General features: G+C 33.4%; 1 protein-coding gene across 2 annotated transcripts in view; it reads right to left on the bottom strand.

Moving 5' to 3' along the window:
• Positions 1-213: 213 nt before the first annotated feature.
• UBE2K (ubiquitin conjugating enzyme E2 K) overlaps positions 214-27,001 on the bottom strand; it is a 52,447-nt gene continuing 25,659 nt past the window's right edge. The window contains exons 2-7 of one of the 2 annotated variants that reach the window (XM_033105654.1): positions 23,923-24,016; positions 19,372-19,430; positions 11,553-11,635; positions 3,262-3,361; positions 830-958; positions 214-503 (exon numbers count right to left, since the gene is read on the bottom strand). In XM_033105654.1, the coding sequence (XP_032961545.1) occupies positions 429-503; positions 830-958; positions 3,262-3,361; positions 11,553-11,635; positions 19,372-19,430; positions 23,923-24,016 (540 nt within the window). In that variant the 3' untranslated portion in view covers positions 214-428. The remainder of the gene's footprint in view (positions 504-829; positions 959-3,261; positions 3,362-11,552; positions 11,636-19,371; positions 19,431-23,922; positions 24,017-27,001) is intronic. The other variant, XM_033105655.1, reaches the window with a different exon arrangement.

Here is a 27,001-nt window from a genome sequence, read left to right on the forward strand (position 1 = left end):
AAAAACAGTTAAGGTAGCCGTGATGCAACACCAACAATTTGAATGGCCCTGACACACTCAAAATATTACCTTAATTATTCAACAAAATCCTGAAGCAAACTCTTGCTAGTCTTGGTACACTGCTAAACACTAAAGTAGCATGTTTTTTCCATAGTTTTACCTTAGCTCAAAGAATTTTTACACTATTAAGAAAAAAAATTAAAATATTTCCCCTTTTTCAATTTACACAGACGTTTAATTAGCTTTATTTACAGAGCAGGGATTTTTTTTGTTTTCAGTCTCCAATGGTGCCTAGATAACATCATTAGGCAAGAATGCCAGTTTAAAAGAAATCTATGCAGAATCCTAAAAATATCAGATGTTGATGCTCCTCAAGAAGGGGCAAGCTTGAATATATCAGCAGCTCTCTCACTCATACAGGTGGTAAATCAATTACTCAGAAGCAATTCTGTTGCAGTCTCTACATCCCATGATTTTGAAGACAAGGCCACTATTACCGCATTCTGTAGAGAAAAAACGGGAACAAAAAATATCAAATCTCAAGGAAATATTTTTACAATCCTGGATCACTCTCTGTCTTATATACTGAGAAACCACACCTTGCTTTTATTTTTTATGTTGCCTTGCACTGTAGTGCATAAAAAGCTTTTAAAACCAATGATCAGAATCAGCAAAAAGAAAAGAAAAACCACTGATTTTAGTAATACAAAGTTTGTTTACCAAAACTAAATTTAGAGTATTTTTGAACCACTTCTGACATCTAAGGATTTGCAGCAGTAATTTAAAATCAATCAATATATCAAAATCAACATGCCTTTTTGTTACTTACCCTATCAAAGCCCATAGCACATAGGTTTTCTATTTTTTTGGTGTATTCTGGACTAGAAACTGGTGCTCCAGCATACACATGTGCCCAAAGTCGAGCTGTCTGTTTGAACATTTCAGGATTTTGTTTGTACTACATGAGGAAAAAAAATGGATTTACAACACAGTTACAACATTCAATACAGTAGCTCAGCTCTTAATTGCCTAAGAACCCGCTTTTTCTAAATAAAACCAGTGTAGATTTAAAATGTGCTTGATTCACTTTCCACTGCAAACTGTCACTCAAGAAAAGATTGTTTAATCTGAAGCTATAATTCATAATACTGACAAAAGAAAAACAAAGACACAAATAACATTTATCAATTTTAATCTCCAATTTCAACAAATGTTAAGTAACAGAAAACTAAGTGAAGTGAGGTATTAGAGACGTTTCTAAACCCTGTGTAAGGCAAACATTGAACAGAACTACTAGCTGAACAGAACTACTAGCTTCTAAAATAATATGGACATTAATAAATGTGACTAACTTTTGTATTAACCACAGCTCAGGCTAGAGAACACAACTGGACTTTGCTGTTTTCCTAGAGATGTATTATTATACAGTGACTTTGGAAAACCCCATATGCAAAGTCCTAACTTACAGCACGTTTTGAGATGATTATGAACTATCATACAGTACTTTTAAAAGACTTCCCATGTGCATTGGAAAGAGGTAAATTTATTCTCAAATATTCCACTATTACTTAATAAAATAACTGTTCAATTCACTTTAATATTTCTTTTTAAAGTATTTTATGCATCTTTAATACTTTAAGACCAATGAACTTTTAGTACATTAAAATGATAAATCTAGTTTCTACCATTAGAAGTTCTTAACAAGGAAATAAGTAAAATTATTGGATTGTTTTAGGAGTTAGAAGAAACCCTGAGTCCAACCTTGAGAAACCTTTTAGGCTCAGAACTAAATAGGAAATCAAAGCTGGGACTCAAGCTATGCTTCTGACTACCAAAAATGAATGAATATAACATATAAAACCGTAATTCTAAGCACTCTGAGACATATAATAGAACATATTAGCAAGGATACACATAAAACAAGGAGTAAATAGCTTTGCAAAGGAAAAAAGAAGTCTGCTAAAAGGAAAAGTTTCCTCAGGCAGAAGAAACACAGCAGCTTGGGTCAAATGACGTGTAGAAATGAACACTGTCTTGAAAGAGCATGAGGTTGAGGAACAGTAAGTATTTGGGGAATGAAGCTGGGTTTGTAGACAATTCAAATCATGGAGGAACTCTGAAAGCTAAAGAGTTTGGACTTAACAGGTAGGTGATAGTAGAACTACTATTAAGAAGTTTTTAGTAATAAAGTAAAATAAGATGTACAGGTTGTGATGATGGACAGATTTGCAGGATTTAAGATTCTGCATTTGGTTTTGGGAATGTTGTGCTGAGGTATCCATGGAACATTCATACCGAGCTATCCAGTTCCGAATAGTTTGTGGGCTCAGGAAAGAGGTCAAGCCTCAACATTTTATCAACATACAGGTGGTAAATTGGTGTAGATACGCTCATTCAAGCGAATATATAATGGAAAGTAAAAGGAATAATGTCTGGACCAAGGAACTATATTTAAAAGGGAGGAGGAAGAAGATAAATAATTGTAGGAACTAAGAAGGAACAACTACCAAAACAAAGATATGAAGAGAATAGTATTATCTCAGAATTCAAGAGGAAAACAAAATTTCTAGGTGGAAAAAAAAAGAATGCTCAGTAAATCCTAATGGCATAGAGAAGAGGTTGGCAAGCTTTCTTAAAAGACCAGATAACTACTTCAGGCTTTCAAACCATATTGTCTCTGTCACAACTATTCAACTCTGTGACTTATAGCTGGAAAGTAAACAACCGGATGAGGCTGTGTTCCAATAAAACATTGTTTACAAAAACAGTCAGTCAGGCCATAACTGACGACTTCTTTCTTGAAGACCAAAGATCAGAACTAAAACATACGTACTCCATTTGGCAATTATAAGATCCTTGGTAACCTTTACCATGCCACTTCAGTGCCAAAATAGGAACTGGTTAAAATTATCATCAGGAAAGGATTATCACTTTATGGAGAGATGCAGATAGATACATGTGTAGTAAAATGTTAATTATAGAATCTAGATGGCAGGTAGGCATATGGGTGTTCACTGTATAATTTTTGACATTGCGTGTTTGAAAATTTTCATATGTTAGAAAAGAAAAGCATCCACCATATGCCCAATTAAACTAGTATGTTAAAAATCAATAAATTAAGTTTTCACTATTACATCTGACAAAATCTTATGACAAGAAAGGTAACCATTTCCAAATTTAGTTACAATATTAGTCTGCTCATATGTTAACAATGCAAGCCACTAAAGTAGAGCCTCAAAAGTAAGTAGAAGCAGCTGTTACCTGATTTGCTACTACTGCATCCTGTGGGTCATCTGGCTCTGCGGCTGCCAACAGTGCTTGCAACGACAACAAGACTGTGCGGAGAGTCATTGCCGCTGCCCTAAAAATAGAGAAATACTGAGTTAAGAATGCTCTGCATGATAAAAGCAAACTGTATGTTTTCTGACTAAAACGTAATAACGACTGGAGCTAACAATAACCCAGGTTTTAGCTGAATATACAATGAAGTTATAAAAATTTGTAATTATTTGGTTGGTGCAAAAGTTAATTGTGATTTTTGCAATTGCTTTTAATCTTTTAAACTGCAATTACTTTTGCAACAACCTAATAACATATCTGCCTATCCTATTTTTTCTTTACAATGAATGAATCTTTTTATTTCTTAAAACAATTCAAACTGTCCTAAATGGTTTTTTTCCTTGCTTTTTTTCTTGTCACCAGTTATCTTTCTGGTAAGCTTTATCTACTGACTTACTTTCTAGTTCTCTGGACATAAACTTGAAATAAAGTGAGACACTAATATGTGGAAATTTCTTTCAATGGCAACTCTAAAAACAAGTAAGATATCATCAAGCAAGTATCTTTTACTTTCAAGAAAGCCTGGAATTATTCCATAACATTCTGAAATAGAGCAAGATTTTGCTTAAAATACATCACTTAAATCATGCTTCTAAATGTGTTTATAAGGCTAGAAAATGGTATCTACCTAACTAGCAAGGATTTCATACCATTTCTGTTTAAAAAATTGTTTCACCAATTAATATAGAAATATTTATAAATAAGCATAACATAGTGAAATATTAATATTTAAAATCTTGAAGATATTAAACAATATGCTCATTTTACCACACAAATCACATCATTCTAAATTAGTCCTTCTCAATTAGGTTCCCCATTTTAATCACAGAACAGAACAGAGAACATTACTGAGTGACTATTTTCTCAATTTTCCCAAGGTAAGTGTACAAATAGTACCATCCTTAGAAGTACCATACTTAGAAGAAAATTGTCTCACAAAGTGTGCTTGCCCCAACCAGTAACATCAACATCACCTGGGAACTTGAAAGAAATGAAAATTCTCAGCCTCATCCCAGACGTACTGAATTAGAAACTCCAAGATGTTTTAACAGGTACTCCAAGTGATTCTGATGCAAGCTAATGTTTGAGAAATACTGCTTTATGTATTACAGATTAAACTAATTTGAGAAAGGCTGTTCTAAACTGATAAAATAAAATCAGTATCACATTCGTAGGTCTGTATTTTATATATTAGAGAAAAATTACATCACAAATGATCCTTTACTATCAGAATAAAATTTTTTGTTGATCAATTTATTATTTTAGAGAGGCTACAGGAATAGGAAAAAAATTGGTATAATGCTTAAAAATTAGCCAAAATGCTAAACTTGTATTAAAAAGAGAGAATAGGATTTTAAAAGCTTTTAAAACCATTATACAATAGTAGGTAACGGAAATTTCTAATTCTGAAATTGGGCTAGAAAATAGACATTGTTTTTCTAGACTAAGGATCTAAATTTCCTAAGAGCTTACACAAGTTATTTTCAACCAATAGTTGTAACATCTTTAGAACCAACAGTATTCTTTTAAGACAGATGTCAAAGCCTCAAAATCCAAATTCAGTCCTTAAATGTTCATTCTTATCGTATTATTACCATAACAAGGTTGAGATCTTTCTTAAATAGAAGTACACTACTGTAATTTCATTTTATGTTTGCGTGATTTTAAAGTGAATATTTTAAAGGCACATAGACATCAAAAGCTGCCTAGATGTATCAGCATGAAGTTGACTTAAAACACGCAAAAAAGGACAAAAATTCAAAATATCACAGAAATTGAACATACAAAGTTAAGCTGGCTACTCTAATATCCCAATGGACTTGTTTAAGCATCCTAATTAAAAAACCCATGCTATTACTTTAAACAAAATCTTAATTTATATTATTTTAATTAATACAATTGTTTCTTTGAAGGAAATTTATCTGATTAGTGAAGAAAAATCTTCACTCATAGGAAGTATTTCATATTAATGCAATTATTTAACTCTAATTATTTTAATTTGCAAAAAAAATAAAAGCATGTAAAATAAATTCCATCTTTTAAATCTTAGCAAAATCTTAACATCACAAGGCAGCTTTATATATTTATTTATCAACAGGGCAGTAAACATTTTAAAACTTGATGAACTCTCCAAAGAATGAAGTTGGGACCTTGCCTTACACCATATATAAAAATTAAATCAAAATTAATCAAAGACCTAAATGTAACAGCTAAATCTATAAAACTCTTAGAAGAAAACACATTTGAGTTGGCAATGATTTGTTGGCTATCATCCAAAAGCACGGGCAATAAAAGAAAATAGAGAAACTGGTATATAACTACATCAAAGTTAAAAACTGTGTAGGGGGAGTAGAGGGGGTGGGAAACCCAAAGTCTCCTGTGCAAAGGATATAATCAACAGAGTGAAAGGCAACCCACTGAACGGGAGAAAATATGTGCAAATCATCTCTCTGATAAGGGGATAATATCTAGAATATATAAACATTTCTACAACACAACAAAAAATCCTGATTAAAAAGATGAGAAAGGACATGAACAAAGATTTCTCCAATGAAGACACAGCAGCAGCTGATAAGTACATAAAAAAATGCTTAACATCACTAATCAGTAGGGAAATGTAAATCAAACAATGAGATACCACCTCACAACCATTAGGACGACTACTATCAGAAAAACAGAAAGTAACAGTTGGAGAGGAGGTAGAGTAACTGGAATCCTTGTGCACTGTTGGTGGGAATGCAAAATGGGGCAACCACTACAGAAAACAGAAAAAGAAAAAAACTAAAACATATAGTAATTCCACTTCTGGCTATATACCCAAAATAACTGGGATTCAAACATACAGTAGTACCTCGGTTTTCTCAAGTCTCCACTGACGAACATTTCGGTTTACGAACGCTGTAAACCGGGAAGTAAATGCTTCTTCGGTTTTCGAACACACCTCAGAAGTCGAACATGTCACACGACTTCCGCTGAGTGCAAGATCCTGAGGCTTAGCTGACGGCTATTTTCGAATGTTTCAGAACTCGAACGGTCTCCCGGAACAGATTACGTTCGACAACCGAGTTACCACTGTATCTGTACACTCATGTTCATAAGCATTTACAATAGCCAAAGGTGGAAGCAATTAATTCAAGTTTCCATCAACCAATGAATGTGCAAAATGTGGTAAACACATACAGTGGAATATTATTCAGCCTTAAAAAGAAAGAAAAATCTGACACCTACCACAACATGGATAAATCCTGAAGACACTGTGTTAAGTGAAACCAGGAATAAAAAGGCAAACACTATGATTCATAGAGACAGAAAGTAGAATGGTGGTTGTCATGGGCTGGATGGGTGTATGGGTGGGTGGGTGGGGTGTGTGTGTGTGTGTGTGTGTGTGTGTGTGTGTGTGTGTAGATGGGAAGCTTAATGGGTTGAGAGTTTCAGTTTTGCAAGCCAAAAAGAGTTCTGGGAGGGGAGGGATAAGGGGAGGAGTGGAGGGATGAAGAGGCAGAGAGCAGAGGAGTTTTAGGGCAGTGGAAATAGTTTACCATAATGATAGATACATTATCATTACACATTTGTTCAAACCCATAGAACGTACAACACACCAAGAGTGAACCACAATATAAACTATGGACTTTGGGTAACTGAGAGGCGTCAGTGAAGGTTCATCAACTCTCAAAATGCCCCACTCGGGTGGGGGATGCTGACGATGGGTAGTCTGTGCTTGTGTGGAGGCAGGGAGGATATGGGAAATCTATGTACCTTTCTCTCAGTCTTGCTATGAACCCAGAATTGCTCTAAATGAATAAAGTTCCATTTTTTCAAAAAAGAGAGTTTTGGATATTTTGCACAACAATGTGAATATACTTATTAGTTAACTGTGCACTTTAAAACAGTTAAGATTACAATGTTATATATGTCAATTTAAAAAAAAACCAAGATGGTAAATTTTATGTCCTATGTATTTTACAATTATATATTTTTAAGAATTTAAGTCACAAATTCTTCCCTTAAACATTCATAAATTCTTATAAATACTTTCTACTTCCTGTGAGGTCTTTATTGGGAAGACACAAACTATTCTAGATCTCTTAAGTTACCACTTCAAGAATCAGAAACAAAGGACCCACAGTTGAACATGTTAAAAGGGATAGTTTGCCCTAAAAACTGAAGTAAATATCTGGAGCTATCACTTTAGATTCGATTTGTAACAATCTCAACAAGAAAAAGTTGTAAGTTTTCTGTATGCTTGAAAATTTTCACAATAAAATGTTGAGGAGGTGTTTACAAACCATTAAAAATTAGTTGAATAAAGAAATCTAAATGCAAAGTTTTAAAAAGCTGAAAACAAAATTAATAGTAAATAATGTCATTATTTTAATAATTAGTTGTAATAAAATTAGTATCAAAATGAAACCTACTCTTCTGGCCCTAAGCATTATAGACACTGTTAACGTCTTTGATGGCATAAAGGTGTATATTTTTTAACTGTTCTAAAGTATACAACTGAAAATAGAGTATTTTGTTCCATTTATTCTTCTTTTCATAAAGTACTGAATTCATATTGTGTTGAGGTTTTTAAAGTATTAAATTCATATTGCGTTGAGGTTTTTAGGTTTCAGTGTGTAAAACTAGCTTAAATCTATTAAAAACAAATACTAACAGGCAAACACGAGTATAAAATTTCAAAATGTGTTAGCCAATTTTAATTAATCAGTGGATGATATGAGTACCATAGAAATCTATTTTCACTAAATTAACTTTGTTCATATCTTAAATCAAAAGCACAGTTAATATCACTAATTAAATATTCATTCATATGGACTCAGTAGGACCTTTAGCATGTAGAATAAGCATGTGAATTATTTGTATTGTTGACTAACTTCTCTGTTAAGGATCTTCCAGAAAACCATCAATAAATAATGTTTATTCAAAACACTGAATGCTAAAGAGAATGGCAGTTTTGTTATAATGTTTTTATTAAGGTATAATAAGCAGAGCAAAATGCTGTACGGCTGCATGAATTTTTATTTATGTATACATCCATGTAACCACCATTGAGATCAAAATATCAAGTATTTCCAGCTCTCAAAAAAGACTCAATCTTGCCTCTCCCATTCGCAACGCTTACCTATCCCCACTACTGTCCTAATTTTTATCATCAAAAATTAGTTTGGCTCACCTTCAATTTCAATTTCATAAAAACAGAACCCTATAGTACATACTCCATTGTATCAGGCTTGGGTCACTCAGCATGTCTATGATAGTCATCCATATAGTGTGTCTCTCTATATATATTTTAACTGCTTGCAGTGTTCCACTGTACAATTATGTCATTATATGTCCATTTTCGTGTAGACAGACATTTGGGTTATTTCCCATTTGAATAAATCTGCTATAAATATTCTTGTACAAGTCTTTTGGGAGGCACATGCACTTATTTCTCTTGGATTTCTCTTGGATATATACTTAGGAGTACAACTGCTAATAAGGTTAGCAATAAGGTATAGTATGTTTTGCTTCGGTAGATGCTGCCAATTGAGTGGATGAACCACATTCCTACCAGAAATTCATGAGAACAACTTACAAGTGTGTAGTGGTATCTAATTGTGATTTTAATTTGCATTCCCCTGATAACTAATGATACTGAGCACAGCTTATCGACCATCTAGATATTCTCTCAATGCCTGCTTCTGTCTTTTGGAGGGGCACTATCATTGCGTGCATGCAATTTTTATGTGTTGTCACTTTCTTCCTCAGGTAAACAGACACCTTTAGTCATAACAGGGGTCAATGGAAAAAAAAGAAAAACAACAACAACCAGAAAATAGTTTCCAAACAGGCTAAGTTATGGAGTTAAGAAATAAACCATACTAATGTAAGTTGTTAAATATTAAATTACCATCCACATATGTTAATAAAAGATTAACAATTTTTTTTTTAGCATACCTGTCCCAAATTAATATTCAGTGCTTTTCAATTTATTTTCCCCAAGATAACTGTCCTGTAGTTTTATCAAATTCCAGGTCTGAAGCCTAAACATTCACGCTTAACCATAGATATCCATTAAATGTCAATTATACCTCAATAAAGCAAGGAAGAGTGGGGACAAAACAAATCCATGGATATCTAATCTCACCTATTTTATGTGATGTCTTTGATATCTTTTAATATTTCAATTATACAGATATCAAACAAGACTAAAGTCGGCTATTTTACCTGTTTTAAGATATGGAAATAGTTGATAAAAAGTGTTTTGGTACAAAAATTCAAATTCTCTCCCTAAATATACACCATCACCTTTCATTTATCCATAGGGAGATAATCAGAAGTGGCAGTACTGCTGGCTTAACTCAGCAAAAAGGAACGTGAGTGGAAGATTTTAGTCTGCAACCTTATTTTTAAGAGATTTGGGGGGTGGGAGGGTGGGGTGGGGAGAGTATCATTCTGGCTGCTGAGAAAAGCCTGAGTAGGGAAAAGTCAGAAGCAGGGAGGCAATCGACTGTAATCATCCAGGCAAGAGGTAGTGCAACTTGGACCAAGGTGGTAGTAGTGAAGCTGCTGCTAGGATTGTGGAAGATTTCACCAACAGGATTTGCAGACAGGGTACAGGGGTAACAGAGAAAGAAGAACCAAGGATCATGATGACGTTTTGGTCAAGGATGTAGTTTCCAATAACTTAGATGGGGTGAAGCAGGTTTTTGGTTAGGTGACTATCAATTGTATGGGGCATGTTTAAGTCTGAGATATCCATTACATATTCAAATATGTTAAGAAGGCAACAGGACATGATCGCTAATATATAAACAGTAAAGTTATGAGATCAGATGAGCTCACCAAAGAAGTGAGTACAGACGGAAAGGAGCAGAGGTCAAGACAGTCCCGAGGAATTCTCGTGTGCAAAGCTCCAGGAGATGAGGGAGAAACTGGTTAAGGAGTCTGGGAGTGGGCATAGGAAGGGAAGAAGAACAGAACTGATGTCCTGGAAATGAATGAAAAAAAGTAAGATGCTACTCACACTGCAAATATTCATTAGTATCAATGAATGATAGAGCTAGGGGCCTTGGAGATGACGTTATAGGTAAAAATACTGAGGCCAAAAGATTCAGCAGGTTGTGAAAAGATGAAAATCAAATGAATGACAGAAGATAAAGTTAAGTGTATTCCACACTGTTCAATGTCTAACAGTACGATATATAGATCAAGAAAGTAGATCTCAAGACATGATCTGCTGAGGGAGAGGCCTTACTCAGATGTGCTATTAGGATGGAAAAAGAAAACAAAACCAAACCAGCAACTCTTGTCTGTTGATCTAGTTACTAAACCAAATCAGCCATTCGCTGAATGTTGTCATTCCTGTTTGTTCCACCTTGTTCAGGTTCCATTCTTTCCCTTCATTAACAAAGCAAACACGTAACTTATTACTGTTTTCTCCCACTCCAATATCTTTTTATATAACCTTTGTCTTAGTCCTTCCATCCTTAGTTTTAGAACAAATCAGGCTCTAGTCTAAGAGAATTACATAAAACAACTCATTTAGTCCTCTCAACAGCCCTACGAAGTAGGTATAGCCCCGTGTTTTTTTCAGATGAGGAAACTAAGGCACAAAGACTAGGCCATTTGGTCAAGACTACACAGCTTAGTAAATGGCAGAGCCAGGATTTGAACGTAATGGCTCCAAAGTAAGAACTCTTAAAACACTATGCTGCTAAGATCAAATCACACAAAATATGTGACAGCACTATAAACTGCTGTGCAAATGAAGATATCACCTACAAAGTACTCCTCCTTGGAATCTGAGAACCTTAACTGTGCTCAAGTAACACAACTTTTAACATTTTTGTTGCCTACTTTCCATCCAAGTCAGAGCTGATTACTTCAGTACTTAATTTTTTTCAGTCTTTCACAAATACCTTCTTGAGATAGCAAAGAATCAAATTTACCAAAATAACAAATGAAGTCCAAGACTTTTCAAGATGTAAAGCCAGCATCAGACATTACCTAATAAGTCACTATATTTCACAGATTATGATCGCAATTATAACACATTTTTAATTATGTACTTAAGAGATTTCATAAAGTTTTAAAATTGTTGCCCATAAGAGAAAGTATAATATATGCTTACATTTTGAGGCAGTTACACATTTAACACTCTATGAGTAAATACAGCATTGGAATTCATATGAAAGAGGGGAGAAGGTAAATTCAAAATCTCTTACCATTGATCTTTCAGGATATCCAAACAAATAGCCCCTGTGACGGAACTAATATTAGGATGCCATATTTTAGTAATAAACCGAACCTAGAAATATAAAGCACACTTCAGTTTTTAAGTAACGAAAATAAAACACATATAGTTTAAATAGAACTACAAGAAAATGAAATCCTCAGATTAAAAAAAAATGTCCATACTTACATTACCTCATTTTGCCTAAGTGAAGGGAGGGGTGTAGAAGACAAAGCATTTAGTAAGCCGAATGTTGTCATTGACGTACATTCTTTATAAACCTTTTAATAAATGCTCCGCCTTTAAAGAAACCCAACAATTACTAGGTGTTTACAATTTACCTAGCATAATGTTAGATGCTATGAGAAATACAACATGGACTAAAATCCATTTAGGTAGATAAAGTTGTATATAAAGTCAAAATATGGATAATAAATTTTTAGTGTGAACTAGGATGTAGAATAGGTTTGAAGGAAAAAGTAAGCAAAGTCAGTAATACATGGAGCACAAATAGTAACTGGCTGTAAGATTGCTCCTAATTTTTCTGTAGCAATTTTTTCCCCTCAAATTAAAAAAAGAAAGAAATTCAACAAATATTCGAAGGCTTATTATTATAGACACTGAAGCTTAAGAGTTTAAGATATTTATCCAAAATCAAATAACTAGTTTGCAATAGGACAAAATCCAGTTTTAAATTCTGAGTCTCTACTCACCTATCTGTCTCAGCATGGAAGAATAAGAAATCAACAAAGTGCAAAATACTATCAGATCACCATGAAATGAAATCTAGCTCATCAGCTCTTACTTACGAGCTTGTGGAGGATTATTATGATTATTATATCAGACATATGATAGTCACCTGAACCAAAATTCCTTAACACTTAATAGTGTTACTATGAGCCAAGAACATTCTAACTACTTTACAAAAATTAACTCATCAATGTATCTCCAAACCTAAGCTACTAATGGAAAGACGTTGAACGGCTTCCACTTCTCTCTTTGCTTGGTCTGTGCTACCTATCTCTAATTCCTCACCTACTCACTAACATACAGGTATATGTCTTCTAAAAAAGCACTTTAAGTCCCCAGTAACTTCCAAACACCTAAAACTAATGGACACTTGCCATACCTTGATCTTTTTTTATTCTTAAAATAATCTTAATGATTTCAATGATAACCTACTTCTCTCCATCCACAGAACCACCGTCTTGTTAAAGGAGACTAGCATTCTTCCCCTGTGTTACTGAACAATCTATTGACTTTATTGCCTTCAGTTTTGCTCCCTCCATCCAATCCATTCTCCACACTGAAACCAAAGAGAGCCCTTTAAAACAAATCCAACTCTACTTAAGGCCCTTTAGTGACCTCTCATTCCCTTTATGTAAACCCATATTCATAAACTGGCCCTAACCTACCTCTCAAATCTCACTTCCACCTCATATGCCATGCTCTTGCTCAACAAATCTTATTAAAATTTTTTTTCTTTTTGCCTTGGGGCCTTTAAACATGTTTCTTCTCTCAACACACCTCAACGCCCTCTTCTCCTGGCTAACACCTACCTATCCTTCCAGGTGCAGCTTCCACATCACTTCTTCCTGATCCTGTACAGTAGCACCCTGTACTGTACTTCGCTATGTCATAGTACTGATCACACTTCTCTAATCTCTTCCTGTTTGTATGGTCTTCCTGAGGCCCAGAATCTATCCTGCTTACCAGGGCATCCCCAGTATCTAAAGTGCCTCATACTGAATGAATATGCAAACCTGTTGTTATAGAGCTAAACAGTATCCCTCTCAGATATGGTACAGGTCAGATAAGACAGGCATATAGGGCTTATGTACAACAAACATTTCTTTGTAAAAGATATAACCACAGCTTAATTTTTTACCATTCACTGAGTTCAAAGAGCAAATACAAAATAACCATATGCCAGAATTTCAATAACTCAGACATTACAGCACTTTATGACTTTAAAACAAAAGTTGGTTCAATATTTTCAACATGATTGGAAAACAGAATTTTAAAATACTACTGAAGATGCCAGAAGATTTATGGTTTAGGCAAGTGATCTAAGGCTATGTAAACTGTATTGTGCTTTTTAAAGAAGTCTTCAATACATGATTGATTCTCTATAGACACTACATGAAAATAAATCTGCATATATGTAGGACCAAGGAAATTACTGAACTATTTCTTACTCTGTATTATAATCTGCAATGAGGAATAAATAACTTTGAATTTCCAGATGATCTAACGAAGAATTTAAATTTTAAGAGGACACACCACTATTCACCAGTACAAATGTAAACTGTCTTATAAGTAGTTCTATGTGGTCCACAACTCTGTATCGCCTATTCCTCTCTTCTTTGTCATCTTTATCATCAACTACCTCCTTTCTTAGATTTTTCACTTCTTCCTCTATCTCAAACCTTAATGTCATCAGTGGTACCCAAATGTATCCCCGAATTATGTCCCACTGGGTAGTATTCTATACCCAATTCACACCCATTGTATTTGTCACTTTTCCCCACAGTGCCACCATTCCTGTCCTGTATTAACAAAAATGTTGAATCAAAAGAACTTATAAGGGATGAAGTATAAGAGTAAGTAATGATACAATGACATTTAGTATGACCTACTTGAGTCACATTTAACTGATTACAAAACAGATATGAGATGGTATACAGAACTAAAACATTTACTAACGACAATTCAAGTCTTCTTATTTTCACAACTAAAACTAATAGTAGTACCACGTGGATAACTTCAGAATATTCATTAGCTTTGAGGAGCACTCAAAGAATAAAAACAAAAATCTTAACACTATGTACACAGTATTACCACATTGAAATGAAAGAAAAGGGACTATTCTGAATTATTGGCGTTCAGATGGTACTGGCACGTCATCATCAGTGATCTTATCTCCTCCTAAGGGTGCATGAATACATGCATCCTATATTCATTCGCTCTTTAGTTCAACAAACAGTTCAGCAACTACTTTATGGTAAATGTGAGCTTTTATTTCCATTGGGAATTTCCAATTTCAAGCTTGGAACTCAAGGATGTTACCATATGAAACCAGCTTTAGCTAACTTATTGTACAAAAGAAAATGCTATTCTATTTTAAAGATTCATGTGCAGATAAGCAGACTCATTAAAGATTATTAACATTGGAATTTACAATTTCACATATGAAAGTATGTTTATAACACCAAGGATAAAGAAGAACATTCACAACTTAATCTCTAATACATAACTGGACAAATCAATGAGCTACAGTTTTCCTAATTTAATGGGTTTTTCATTAATAAAATATAAATTACAGTTTACTCTAGTAATAACATGGTTGTATGCATTGAATCAAATCCCTTCTACACTATATTCAGCTGGTTCAAAGACATATTCTCTGTCTAGAAGTAAACATTCTGCTCTTTAGGTCAGTAATTTATTGCAGGATAATAAACAGAAAATACTTTGAGGCCATGTTAAGACAAATCAATGTCAAGTTTTCAATCTTGTGCAGTTTTAGCTGCACAGTAATGAGAAGAGACTATAACCAGCTAACTTCAATATTTTTACCTCTTAAGCCTTAAAATTAAACCTAAGCCTATATAACAAACATATCTGAACACAATTCAACAATAAATTTAATCCAATATTCCTTACTTTCCATTACATTTATCAATCAGTAAAAAGTTCAAATCAATATATACATACATATCTAGAACATATTTACCATGTGTTCATTAACATTTAGTGCAAAAACTTACTGCCATAAATGGGATGAGTACCATATTTAAAAAAAATACTAAATTCCAACTACTGTACAACTAACTGGATGAAGCCAGAGGCAGACAAATTTGGGTTGATTAAAGGAATCAACCCAAATTAAAGGAATCTTGAAGCTACCTCAACATACAATGGCTGAAATTAGGACAGCAGTGGCCTGAAGAACAACATGAGCTAGTAGCAAAACTTCAGACAGACCTCAGTTTTGAGTCTGTTTTTCTCATTATACTATAAAAGAGAAAGGGCTAGAGGAGTTATTAAAACAACGATTTCAAGGATTAAATGAAATAATGCCTGAAATAGTGCCTAAAACAGAGCCAGGACTATGCAATCATTTTGAAGCCATATATAGATTATAGAGGAAAACAAACAATTTTATTGAGACCACCTAAGTGCACAACTTCATGATTTTTAGTATATTCAGAGTTGTGCAACCATCAACACAATCTAATGTTCGACCACTTTGTCACCTCAAAAAGAAACTATGTAACCATCCGTAGTCACCATTGCTCTGCACACCCTAAGCAACAATCAAGCTATTTAGTTATCTATGGATTTGCTTCTTCCAATATTTCATATAAATAAAATCACAGTGTGTGGCCTTTAGTGTCTGACTTCTTTCTATTAGCATGATGCTTTCAAAGTTATCTATCTTGTACATGTCAGTACCTCATTCACTTTTATAACCAAATAATATTGCATAATATGGATATGCCACACTTTATTTATCCATTCATTTAATGGACATTTAGGTCACTTCCACTTTTTAGCTATTATGAATGTGATGGTATAAACATTTTTGTACAAGTTGTATGGACATATGTTTTTCATTTCTATTGGGTAGATACCTAGAAGAATTGCTAGGTCATAAGGTAGCTAGTTCTACATTTACCATTTTAACCAAACTATTTCCCAAAATATCTCCACCATTTTCCATCCCCACTAGCAATGTATGAGAATTTCAATTTATAAAGGAAACTTAAGTGTCAATGCTACCATATTTTAAATTGATGTTACAGAGCAAAGGCAGTAGACGACTTAAAGAATGGCTTCTTATGGTGGTAGTCATTGGTTAATGCTACCCTTTTTCCCCGAAAATAAGACCTAGCTGGACAATCAGGTCTAATGTGTCTTTTGGAGCAAAAATTAATATAACACCTGGTATTATATTAATTATATTACATTGTATTGTATTATATGTAAGACCTAGTCTTATGTTATATAAAATAAGACTGGGTCTTATATTAATTTTTGCTCCAAAAGACGTATTAGAGCTGATTGCCCGGCTAGGTCTTATTTTCGGAGAAACACGACAGCTAGTATTTCCAGAGTGCTTAACTATATGCAGGCACTGTTCTAAGTATTATGGTTCATTAAATCTCAGGTACCATCAATTATTCAATACACCATTATTTTACACACCCCTTAAGAAAAAGACTCTCCCAAATTACCACACGCCATCCATTGAAAGATATACCCTGATTTCAGAGGTGTTAAAAACTATGGAAAAAATGTTTCACAGACTTACTGAAACATAGTTCTTCACATGGATTAACTTCTTTAATCTTTACAATCCTAGGAGAGGACTTTACAGATGAGGAAACTGAGATACGACCAGTTAGACAGCTTGCCCCAAATCACAAAGCCATTTAAATGGCAGAAGAGAGATTTAAACTCTGGTTGATTCTTCTTGTTCTTGGTAGTGATTTTAACTGTTTCAGAGATTTTGCCCTTACTCCTTCCGCACAGTGGGCTTTATGGGATCTGCGTTCTATTTAACCTCCAGCCTAAGTTCCCTCATTTATTAGTATTATTTTAAAGTCTGATTCAGAAAAGGCATATACAATGCTTAGCACAAAACAAGTGACAGCTGCTACTATCATTATTTAATAGTAAAAGTGTAGCTTGAAAGCAGTCTTGAGGTCTTTTATTTCTTCCTCATTTCCATTAAAAAAAAATTAGGCTATAAGGTCATCTGGATCTCTAAACATTTTTAAGTCTTCTTTTCTTAAATTCATGGTATTCGACAATTAAAGTCCTCTCAAGTGACTATTCATTTTAATGATAATACTGACAACCTACATTGAATCCAGTGGACAGAAACCAGGATGAGAATGAAAATTCAGTGACAGATATAAGATGAAGGCTTAACAGTGGACATCTCTAAATAGTCATATTGAAAAATTGTTTTTGTCTTTTGTACTTCACTGTATAACTTGCTGAAATTTCTAAAACAAACGCAAACTACTTTTATAACAGGAAAAAAATGAAAAAAAAAAATCAACCAGGCTTAAAAGAGAAACAAATAAAATGCCCACAATGGCCGAACGGATAAATAAAATGTGGTATATATATGTATAGTGGAATGCTATTTAGCCTTTAAAAAGCAATGAAATTTTGACGTGCTATAACATGGATGAACCTTTAAGACATTACGCCAAAGGAAATAAGCCTAATACAAAAGGAAAATATTGTATGATTCAACTTAAATGAGGTACTCTAGAGTAGTCACTTTCATAGAAAGTAAAACAGTGGTTACCAGGAACTGGGGGCATGACGTAAGAGGGAGTTACTGCTTAATAGAAAAAATGAAAAAGTTCTGGAAATGGATGGTGGTGATGGTTGTACAACAATGTAAACGTAATTAATGCCACTGATGTGTACACTTAGAATTGGTTAAAATAGTAAATTTTATGTTATGTATATTTTACCACTATTAAAAAAACACACAACAGGCTTATCAGAAAATAGATGTACATAAGCAAGAGAATAGGTACCTAAACTGGCAGATGGCCCAAACTCACCCTGGAACTTCCATTACCACGTCTATTCTTAAATGGGAACAACCAACAGACTGAATGAGTGAATTCCAGAACACATCCTGAGTGAGTACCATCATATGTTCAAGGGACACTATACTGTTAGGAGCCACATAAAATACAAAGGTCCTTCACCTCAGGAGCATAAAAGCAAGTGAAAGATACACACCCCAAATAATACAATATATTAATTGGTACTGTATTTGTTTTGGTACTATATAAATTATATAAAATGCTACCGAGAGAGTAGAGGGAGAAACAATTTGATAGGCACAGCTTAATGGAGAAAGTAATACTTTACCTAGACATCAAAAGAAAAGCTGAATTTTAAATAATAAGGACTATGATTCAAGTGAAAATGACAGAAAAGTGTGAAAGAATAATCATCTACAAATAGCAAATAATCTAGGCTGCCAAATGAGACCCAAGTTGCAGGTGAGGGTAATAGAAGATTAGAATGAAAAAGAAGACGGGGGTCAGGTTGTAACAGGTTTTAAATGCAAAGAATGAATAGGAGTGGCAAAGATGATGGGTGATTAAATAATAGGCAAAACAGGGAAGTGACAAAGTTGAAAGCCCAAATTAAAGTGGTGATGATAGCAAAAGTAAAGACAATGGAAGCTATTTAGTAAAAAAATAAGTTTAGATTAGTTAGTTCCCCTCCTATACACCATGCCAGAGCATTTCATTTCCTTTTAACATTCAGCACAGTTGCAATCATCTGTTCATTTTTTTCCCCTGCTAGAATGTGAGCTCCACGAAAGCAAGGGCAGTGTAAGTCTTATTTATTGCTATATTGGCACAGAGTACTCAAATAACTGTTAAAGAAACTTAGAATACACTCTTCCCTTAAAAAAATAAAAAAACTTCTTTGAGGAAAGTAAGAATTTGTATAAGGGTTTTCTACATCTGGGAACACTGCAAGTTTTTCCAAACCTAGAATTTAAGCCACTGTCAGATGCATATCTGATTTCTGTCTAGAGCTGTTACTAGCTGCCTCTGATTACGCTTGCTTTTCATTATAATTCCAAAAGCAAATCATCTGCCATTACCTGAATTCTTGTCCACATTAAATTAACACAGCCAATAACTCAAAAAAAACCACAAAAAACTGTAATGTTAATAAACACTAACATATATATTAATTAAATGGGCCAAGAAATGTATTTTAGAAGTTCATGCACAAAAATAGGTTTACAATACCTTAGGGGGATTAAATGGATATGTTTCTGGTATTTTTATCTCTAGTTGATATCTTCCTCCTAGAAAATGGGGAAAACAAAGTTAAGAATGCTGCTCATCTCAAATATGTAAATCCAAATACAGTGTCTTTTCAAAACACGTACTATTTGATATTCAATTATAACAAATTCATTTTAAAACTGAAAACCAAAAAAGGAAATAATTAAAAGCACTAGTTTTCAATTTAAAGGTTATTTAAAGAATACAGAATACTCATTTTATGCAACTGTATTAGCTTATCAGTGAATAACAGGGCTAGGGACAGATGAATACATTAAGTCTAGATAATCCAATCCCAAAGACTTCATTGAGACAATTAAGTAGTATAGGTCCTGTCTCCTTGTTTCCTCTAGTTCACAGGAAAAAATGGAAAGAAAACAAAAAAAGAAACAGAGAAAAACAGAAAGGCAGGGAGGTATACATGCACAGACAGTATTAAAAAAAGGGATATACAGATTATGCCATAAACCGAAAAAATCTACTTCTAGCTGTTCTCTCAAATGCAAAAACGTCCCAATCTTTTAACTTGTGCCCTAAATTAAATGCCAAATACTTATAGTTAAAATAAAATTCAACAATAAGGCAAGAGGTAGGCATAAAGACAAAAAACTATTCTCTGCCTCTAAATGGGTATTAAAAAAATGCAGAACTTTACAAAGAGGTTGTTCTCATCAGTAACATATAAACAGAAGGCAACATTCTTGAGCAACTAGCAGCTAAATACATTATTTTAAAAAGTTTATCTCGCTTCCCACACCTGGTGTGAGGATTACTGCTTCTCAGGAAATTTTGAAGTGGGAAGCCTTCGCACCGGATGAGAGGCTGGATCTGAATCTTAACTCTAAGGAATCTTCCTAAGATTTTATGATCCATTAACAGAATAGTCACTATTCCAAACTACAGCAAATAAAACTGTGCTACGGGAATATTTACATATGAAACTATGCCTGGGATTTGTTTCAAAATAATCAAGGGTATAGACCAGATCAAAGACTGGCCATGAGTTGACAGTTACTAAAGCTGGCTGTTGAGTACATGGAGAATTCATTATATCATTTGTATTTTTCTATATATATCTGAAAATTTCCATAATGAAAAGTAAAATAAAATAAAAAGTGCACTAATAGCAATATTAACGTCAAAATTCCATACATTCAACTCTCAGTATACCCTAAATTCTTTCAAATCCTCCTCCTCCATTGTTAGCAATAGATGAATGTGGATCAGGAGAAAAACAAAACAATTCACTTGGTACCACTTTCTTTAAGCCCTTTTTGGTTCCAATTCTTCTTTTGTTGCTAATTCTTTTTAATAGAATCCCATAGTGATTAATGCATGAGTTGAACTGAATGCCTGAATCATAGGACATATGGCGGCAGTGAAATATAGTCAAAACAAAAGGAACAAAAAATAAGACAGGTAAGTCTGAAAAAATTTTGTGAGTATAGAGATAACTGTTTATGTTCAGTTATAAATGCTAGCTTCAAATATAGGTATAATAAATTTGGCCTGAAAAATATGTAGGTTGTTTTTCCTTCCCAAGAACCTTACTTTTTTATGATTAAATTCCAGATTAGTGCCTCTATGTATGTTCTTCCTCCTTGGAGAGCCCAGATATATTGCTGAACTCTAGAGTACCCCAAATCCTATTTCTACATATGACAGCATTAATATGCTATTAATATGCTGCCTTGATTAACTGATAACTTTCAATATACAATCACCATAGCATTAGTTGATCTATACCAGATCAACACAACTAAGGGAGATTTATAACTGCATTATTCGTATTACAACACCTTTCGCTATTAAAACATTTACTTCTTGAATAGCTTTTATTATTAAAAATTTATAATCTTTAAATTTAACTTTATATATAGGGAAGATAGGGGAAGGGATGAAATTTTTAAAAATATCAACAATAATTCCATAAATTCAAAACAACTCTTAGGAAGAAGGCTCAAGAACTAAACTGTTCCCTTTCCACTGACCTACAAAGGCAAAACAAGAGAACTGAGTTAAATAATATGCAATTTTTAAATAACAGTAATTTCTCCTTGGGTATTCTACTTCTCAATCTGAATACTTTTAACACTACATAAAATAGCTGCCTCATTACTTAATGATGGTTATAAACAATATAATATTGCACATGTAAACTTGTACCTTAGCTATTAAATTGAGATTGGAAAAAAAATCCTTGAAAACTAGCAAGAGCCCTGCAATAAATATTATCAAAATATTCTATCCATGTTCATATTTCAAAAACAAGTGGCTAAGTTTATGCCCTTGAATGGTGCTTTTCCTAAACAAAGTGAACGTCTCTTCAAAAGTTTTATGATAAAAAGAATACAATTAAGTTAATCTCAAATATATACATATCCAAAAAGCATATTAAAACTTATGAAACTCATGATCTTATGAAACATTAATGTCTCATCTAATGGCAGCAGCAGAAACAAGCACTTAAAAATGACCAAACTTGTTTCTAATTGAAATATATGGTATATTTATAACTTAATAATCGTCCTACAAATAACTATATATTCCAATTTTAAAAAATTTATCTACCTTTCTTAGGCGCTGCCAAGAAGGTAATGAACATTTTGCCTATCTAATGTAGTTCAGGAGGTGCCTTATTTATATGTATCAATTTGCCGGAAGAGCTCTAGAATGATAATGCTACTGCCTTACTGTCTTTTAAAATATATCTAAACAACCTGAAAAAGCAATTCAAGAATATTTATAATGCCTGCCTTCAGGAAGAAGCTATTACAGTCTCCCTCAGTATCTGCAGGGGATTGGTTCCCGGACACTCCTCCTCCCCCCTAATACCAAAATCCGCAGATGCTCAAGTTCCTTCTATAAAATGGCGTAGTATTTGCATATAATCTATGCACATCCTCCCTTGTACTTCAAATCATCTCTATATTTCTTATAATACCTAATACAATGTAAATGCTATATAAATAGTTGTTATATTGTACTGTTTAGGGAATGATGACAAGAAAAAAGTAGGAACATGTTCAGTACAGACACAAATATCGTAGGTCTAGCTACATAATACACGTCAGCAAGAACATAACATTTTCCTGACTATTTTCATCTGAGATTGACTGAATCCATAGATGCTGAACCTGGAGATGGAGGGCCGACTGTGTATCATTACATACAATATCTTGTCTAAACAAGAACTTGATTTTTGTAAAATAATTAAAGATCTATTATCCATCTAATGATTGTCAAAAGGACTAAATGAAGAGCTTCTATGAAAGCAACCAGAGGAGGCCTGGCATATGGGAAACAATATGTAATATAAAATATTAAATGATGGCTCATAAATAAAATTTTATCATTTAAGGTAGGATATACTAAAAACATTCTAGGGTCTTTAAAATTTGAATAAAAACAAAAATATTCTAGAATATTGGATTCTTCTGAAAATTTTGGGGTAATTGTTCATTACAGAATTACAGAACCACCACATTCAAAGAACACATAACTATCACTTCTAATATTCAGTCAATCCTGATTTATTCAAAAGCAGAAAGAGATGAGAAACAGGCTTTGAAGTCAAAGGCTGAGCCTGAAATCCCAGCTGTGCTACTTAGAAGTTTGACCTTGGACAAGTTACTTAAATTCTCTGAGCTGAAGTTTCTTTACCTATGAAAGAGTGATAACTGCACTTACCTCATAAGATTTCTTGTAAGAATTGAATTGAGAAAATACATGTAAAGCTCTAATAAGTAAAAGCTCAATAAATGTTACTACTACTAATTGGTACGTGATTTCTATTAAATATTTGAATGACTATTATATTCAAGAAACTTGGTTATACTATATAACCCAAATTTATAATATTCATTAGTAAAGATATGCTTAATGAGGAAATAAAAAGCTATAAAGCTTCTTCCTGTATCCTACCACCCAATTCCATGGTCTAAAGCAGCTATAGACTTAGTTTGTGAACATGAAGTTTAGCAAAGCTGCCTCCTTTCTTTTCTATGTCTTCAAATTATCACTCAAAGCTTTTCTTAATAAAGAAAATTAAACATTTGGAATATAGCCTGTATGAAGACATATGAGTGAATGAAATGCTAAATAACAAACAAGGGAGAGGAACTTTTTTAAAAACACAAATATTTTATCAGGCAGAAATTTAAGGACGGCTTGTTATATTAACAGATACTATATGAAGGGTACCTGAGAGGCTATAGTCCATATAAGTCAGAGGCTTAACATATAGATGTTTTACACTATTAAATTCTAATCTAACTTGTAACTCAGCACTAGTAAACCTATTTTGGGGAAAGAAAAAAATTAGCTAAAATTCCGTAAGAAAAATCAGTCTGGATAAGTATCTATGTTATTTAAAAATTGCTGTATAACCTAAGCCAAATGAAGGTACCTTCCATGTAATTTATAATAAATAGATGCTTAAGATTATTCTGACTTAATGTTTCAGACAAGTTCTAATATGCACAATATTTTGATACAGAAAAAAGTACTTGCCTTCATATGGTGTGTCTGGAGGTCCTGCTATTTCTCCTCTTAATTCTGTAAAATTCTCATCTACAAGATCTACTTTAATTTGATTTTTGCTCGTCTTAAAAATAAACAGAAAATAAATGTTAGTTATATCAGCAAGAAAAAAGCCTATTATAAAGTATTACCTATAAAAAATTCTGAAACCCCCTCTTTCATTAGCATGGATACCTGCTCTAGTAAAAATAATAGCCTGTGTTTTTCTAGGACTTAATTAGCCAGTTTTAAGAATATTTTAAACAAAAAAACTAACCAATTTTCACTTCAATGTTTTTAATGAAATAAAACCACTTTCAAAAAAAGTACAATGGCTTGTTGACTTTTTAGGAATGTTTAGAGAAAAACAGCAGACATCTATTTTATATTTGCCAACTTCATGTATGTTAGGTCCAAAGTGATAAATCTATTCATCTGTAGATAAATGCTGCAATACTATTCCCCCAGGCTACATGGGTTCTATCCATCTACACAGAAAATTCCGGGTCATGAAAAGCCATTTATAAGCTCTCAGTTGAAATAAGCACAACTCTAGATGTTTAGGTTAACTGAAATACCACCCCATCCACTCACATGGTGAAAGCTCTAAGTGTCTAATTAATTTCCCTTACCATAAAAATGCCTGAAGCCTAAGGCCTCACTAGAATCTTCTAACACCTTCTTTAATTTGTTTTTCTGCTCAGTTTACTTCAATGGCAAGAATCTACTTTCAAAACAGATTTCTACTTTAAATTTATAGACATCTATTTTGCATTTTACACTTCCCCAAGTGCTTTCATATCTACAGTATCACTTCATTTCTCTCAATCTGTTCAGTCAACAGTGATTCAGAAAACCTTCCAGTAGGATTTACATCAACATTCCGAAGTACCTGTCTGATAATGGGTTGTCCACTTACATTTTCTGACCTATACTAGTATCTCACTGGTTTATATTCCTAATACAGTAAATCTTCCCCTTTTCTCAATTTTTAAAAATATAAATTAACATACAAGTTATGTTTTAATTTTTTGGTTAGGATTTCATATTTTTACCTAAGCAACACAACCCTAATGGAAGAAAGCCTCACAAGATATCAAGAGTAAATTTTTGCCTTTGAACCCACCTTCTTAAAACTTGCTTACTGAATGCAAGTGTGTTACATAAGGTCCGTGGCTTCTGCCTCCAACCCCCAACAGAAGATACCATTTTTATACACCGAACAGTTTTAGTAAGAATGTTAAATATAGAAAAAACACAACTTAAAATTAAAACCCAAATTTTTAAGATTTCATATGACTCCTAATTAAGCTTAACTTTTTTAAAAAAAATAAGAATATAGGATTAAAATACTTTATGCATTCTAAAATTAAACCTTCTAATTAGTATTGGCTTATTTCATAACTTTTTTACTCTTAGGATTAAAGTATTTCACTATTTGTCTGAATTTTACCCCAAATTAAAAATAACTATAAACATGCATAATGGGAAATTTCTTCCTGTACCATAAAAATGTCACTATCATCCTTGGTATTTGTGGTACGAGATACAATGTACAATTTTAGCAATGGTAAAATACTTTGTCGAGTAGGCACAGGAATGAATAATGTTAATATGAAATCGGAGGCATCAGACTTTCACCGGATCAATTTTAGGAGCCACAAATGTTAACTACAGACTTCCATTTCTTTCCTAAGATTTCTAAGTAAAACAAGAGTAATCAGATCTTGCAAATCATCAATGCTTTCAAAGTTGCCTCTAGTTTCCCACAATACACCCTTCCTAAATAGAAGTTAAAAAAAAAAAAAAGTCAGGTTACTAAAGGACAGGATTAGATTCAAGTTTGGGGGAAGGGAGAAAGAGGTAACAAATTAGAAAAGCTGCCTTCTAGATTGCTCCCAACTGTCTGGTTAGTAAAATGCTAAATAAACAATTATTAATTTTTATACCTGTGTCCTTATTTTTGTCCTCATTACCCTCAAATTATAATTCAGAGAAAAAGGGGTCTTTTTTCACTCTAGAGAAAGAACACCATTAGTGTATGAAAATTTTATTAAATCAGCTCAAGAAAATACAATCACCATGATAAAACCAATTATAAAGAAACCCTGGGGCACAGGAAGCAGAAGCTTGAGTCTGGCGCCTTAGACCACTGGACCACCCTGACAGCACAGATGATAACCCATTATAAAGAGCATTCTATATGGTTTAGAGTAGGGTCTTTATCTGCAGATAACCACAGATAAAAAGAAAATGGAAAGTTAAAGACAAAGATTTTTCACAGCTTAATTTTTCTATTACACAATTATCCTTTATTATGCACAGTTTAATTCAAATATCAAGTTATTCCACAACCCAAAACTCCACAATCCCAGTGTCCACTACAAACTAACTTAAAATCCCACTTACGACTCAGGAACTGTAAGGAAGACATGGAAAATGGCAAAAGGTAACTATCAAAAAACACTTGGCCTTTGGAGTCAGACAGATGTGAGCTGAATCCTAGTTTCACCGCTTACCTGGGCGTTAATTCAGGTAAGTTACTTAACATCTCTCAATTTTATTACTGTAAAATGAGAATACATACCTAAGAATTAAATGAGAACCTTCTGGATAGAAGTAGATAGTTACCCTTCCCCTAACAATGTTAACTACAAAAACCTCTGATTTCAAAGGGTTTTGTTTTTTTATAAAATGTATATAAAATTTTATGAAATGTATTCACAGTTGTTTCCAGTCTAAGAATGGAAATATAATTGCTAAAAACAAGTAACAAAACAATATGTTATTCATTTCAATGACTGCAACAACCAGGAGGTCAAGGATTTTGAGTGACACCTTGAAGAATTGTGTTATCACTGCACTACATGTTTTGTGAGGAAAGTTGCAAAGTTGCTTTTGTATACTTTCTTCTCCCAACTCAGCTAAACACACAGTGGGACCTCTGGTAGTCATGATTTTTTTGATGTTCCCTTGTGGCGCCAATGCATTTCTAACACATAAAAGGAAAAGACATAAACAGAAGCTATATCTCCTAGTAAACGTTTTTTATAAATAAACTATTTTGTTA

Source organism: Rhinolophus ferrumequinum, chromosome 5 (genome assembly GCF_004115265.2).
Source record: "Rhinolophus ferrumequinum isolate MPI-CBG mRhiFer1 chromosome 5, mRhiFer1_v1.p, whole genome shotgun sequence".
NCBI lineage: Eukaryota > Metazoa > Chordata > Mammalia > Chiroptera > Rhinolophidae > Rhinolophus > Rhinolophus ferrumequinum.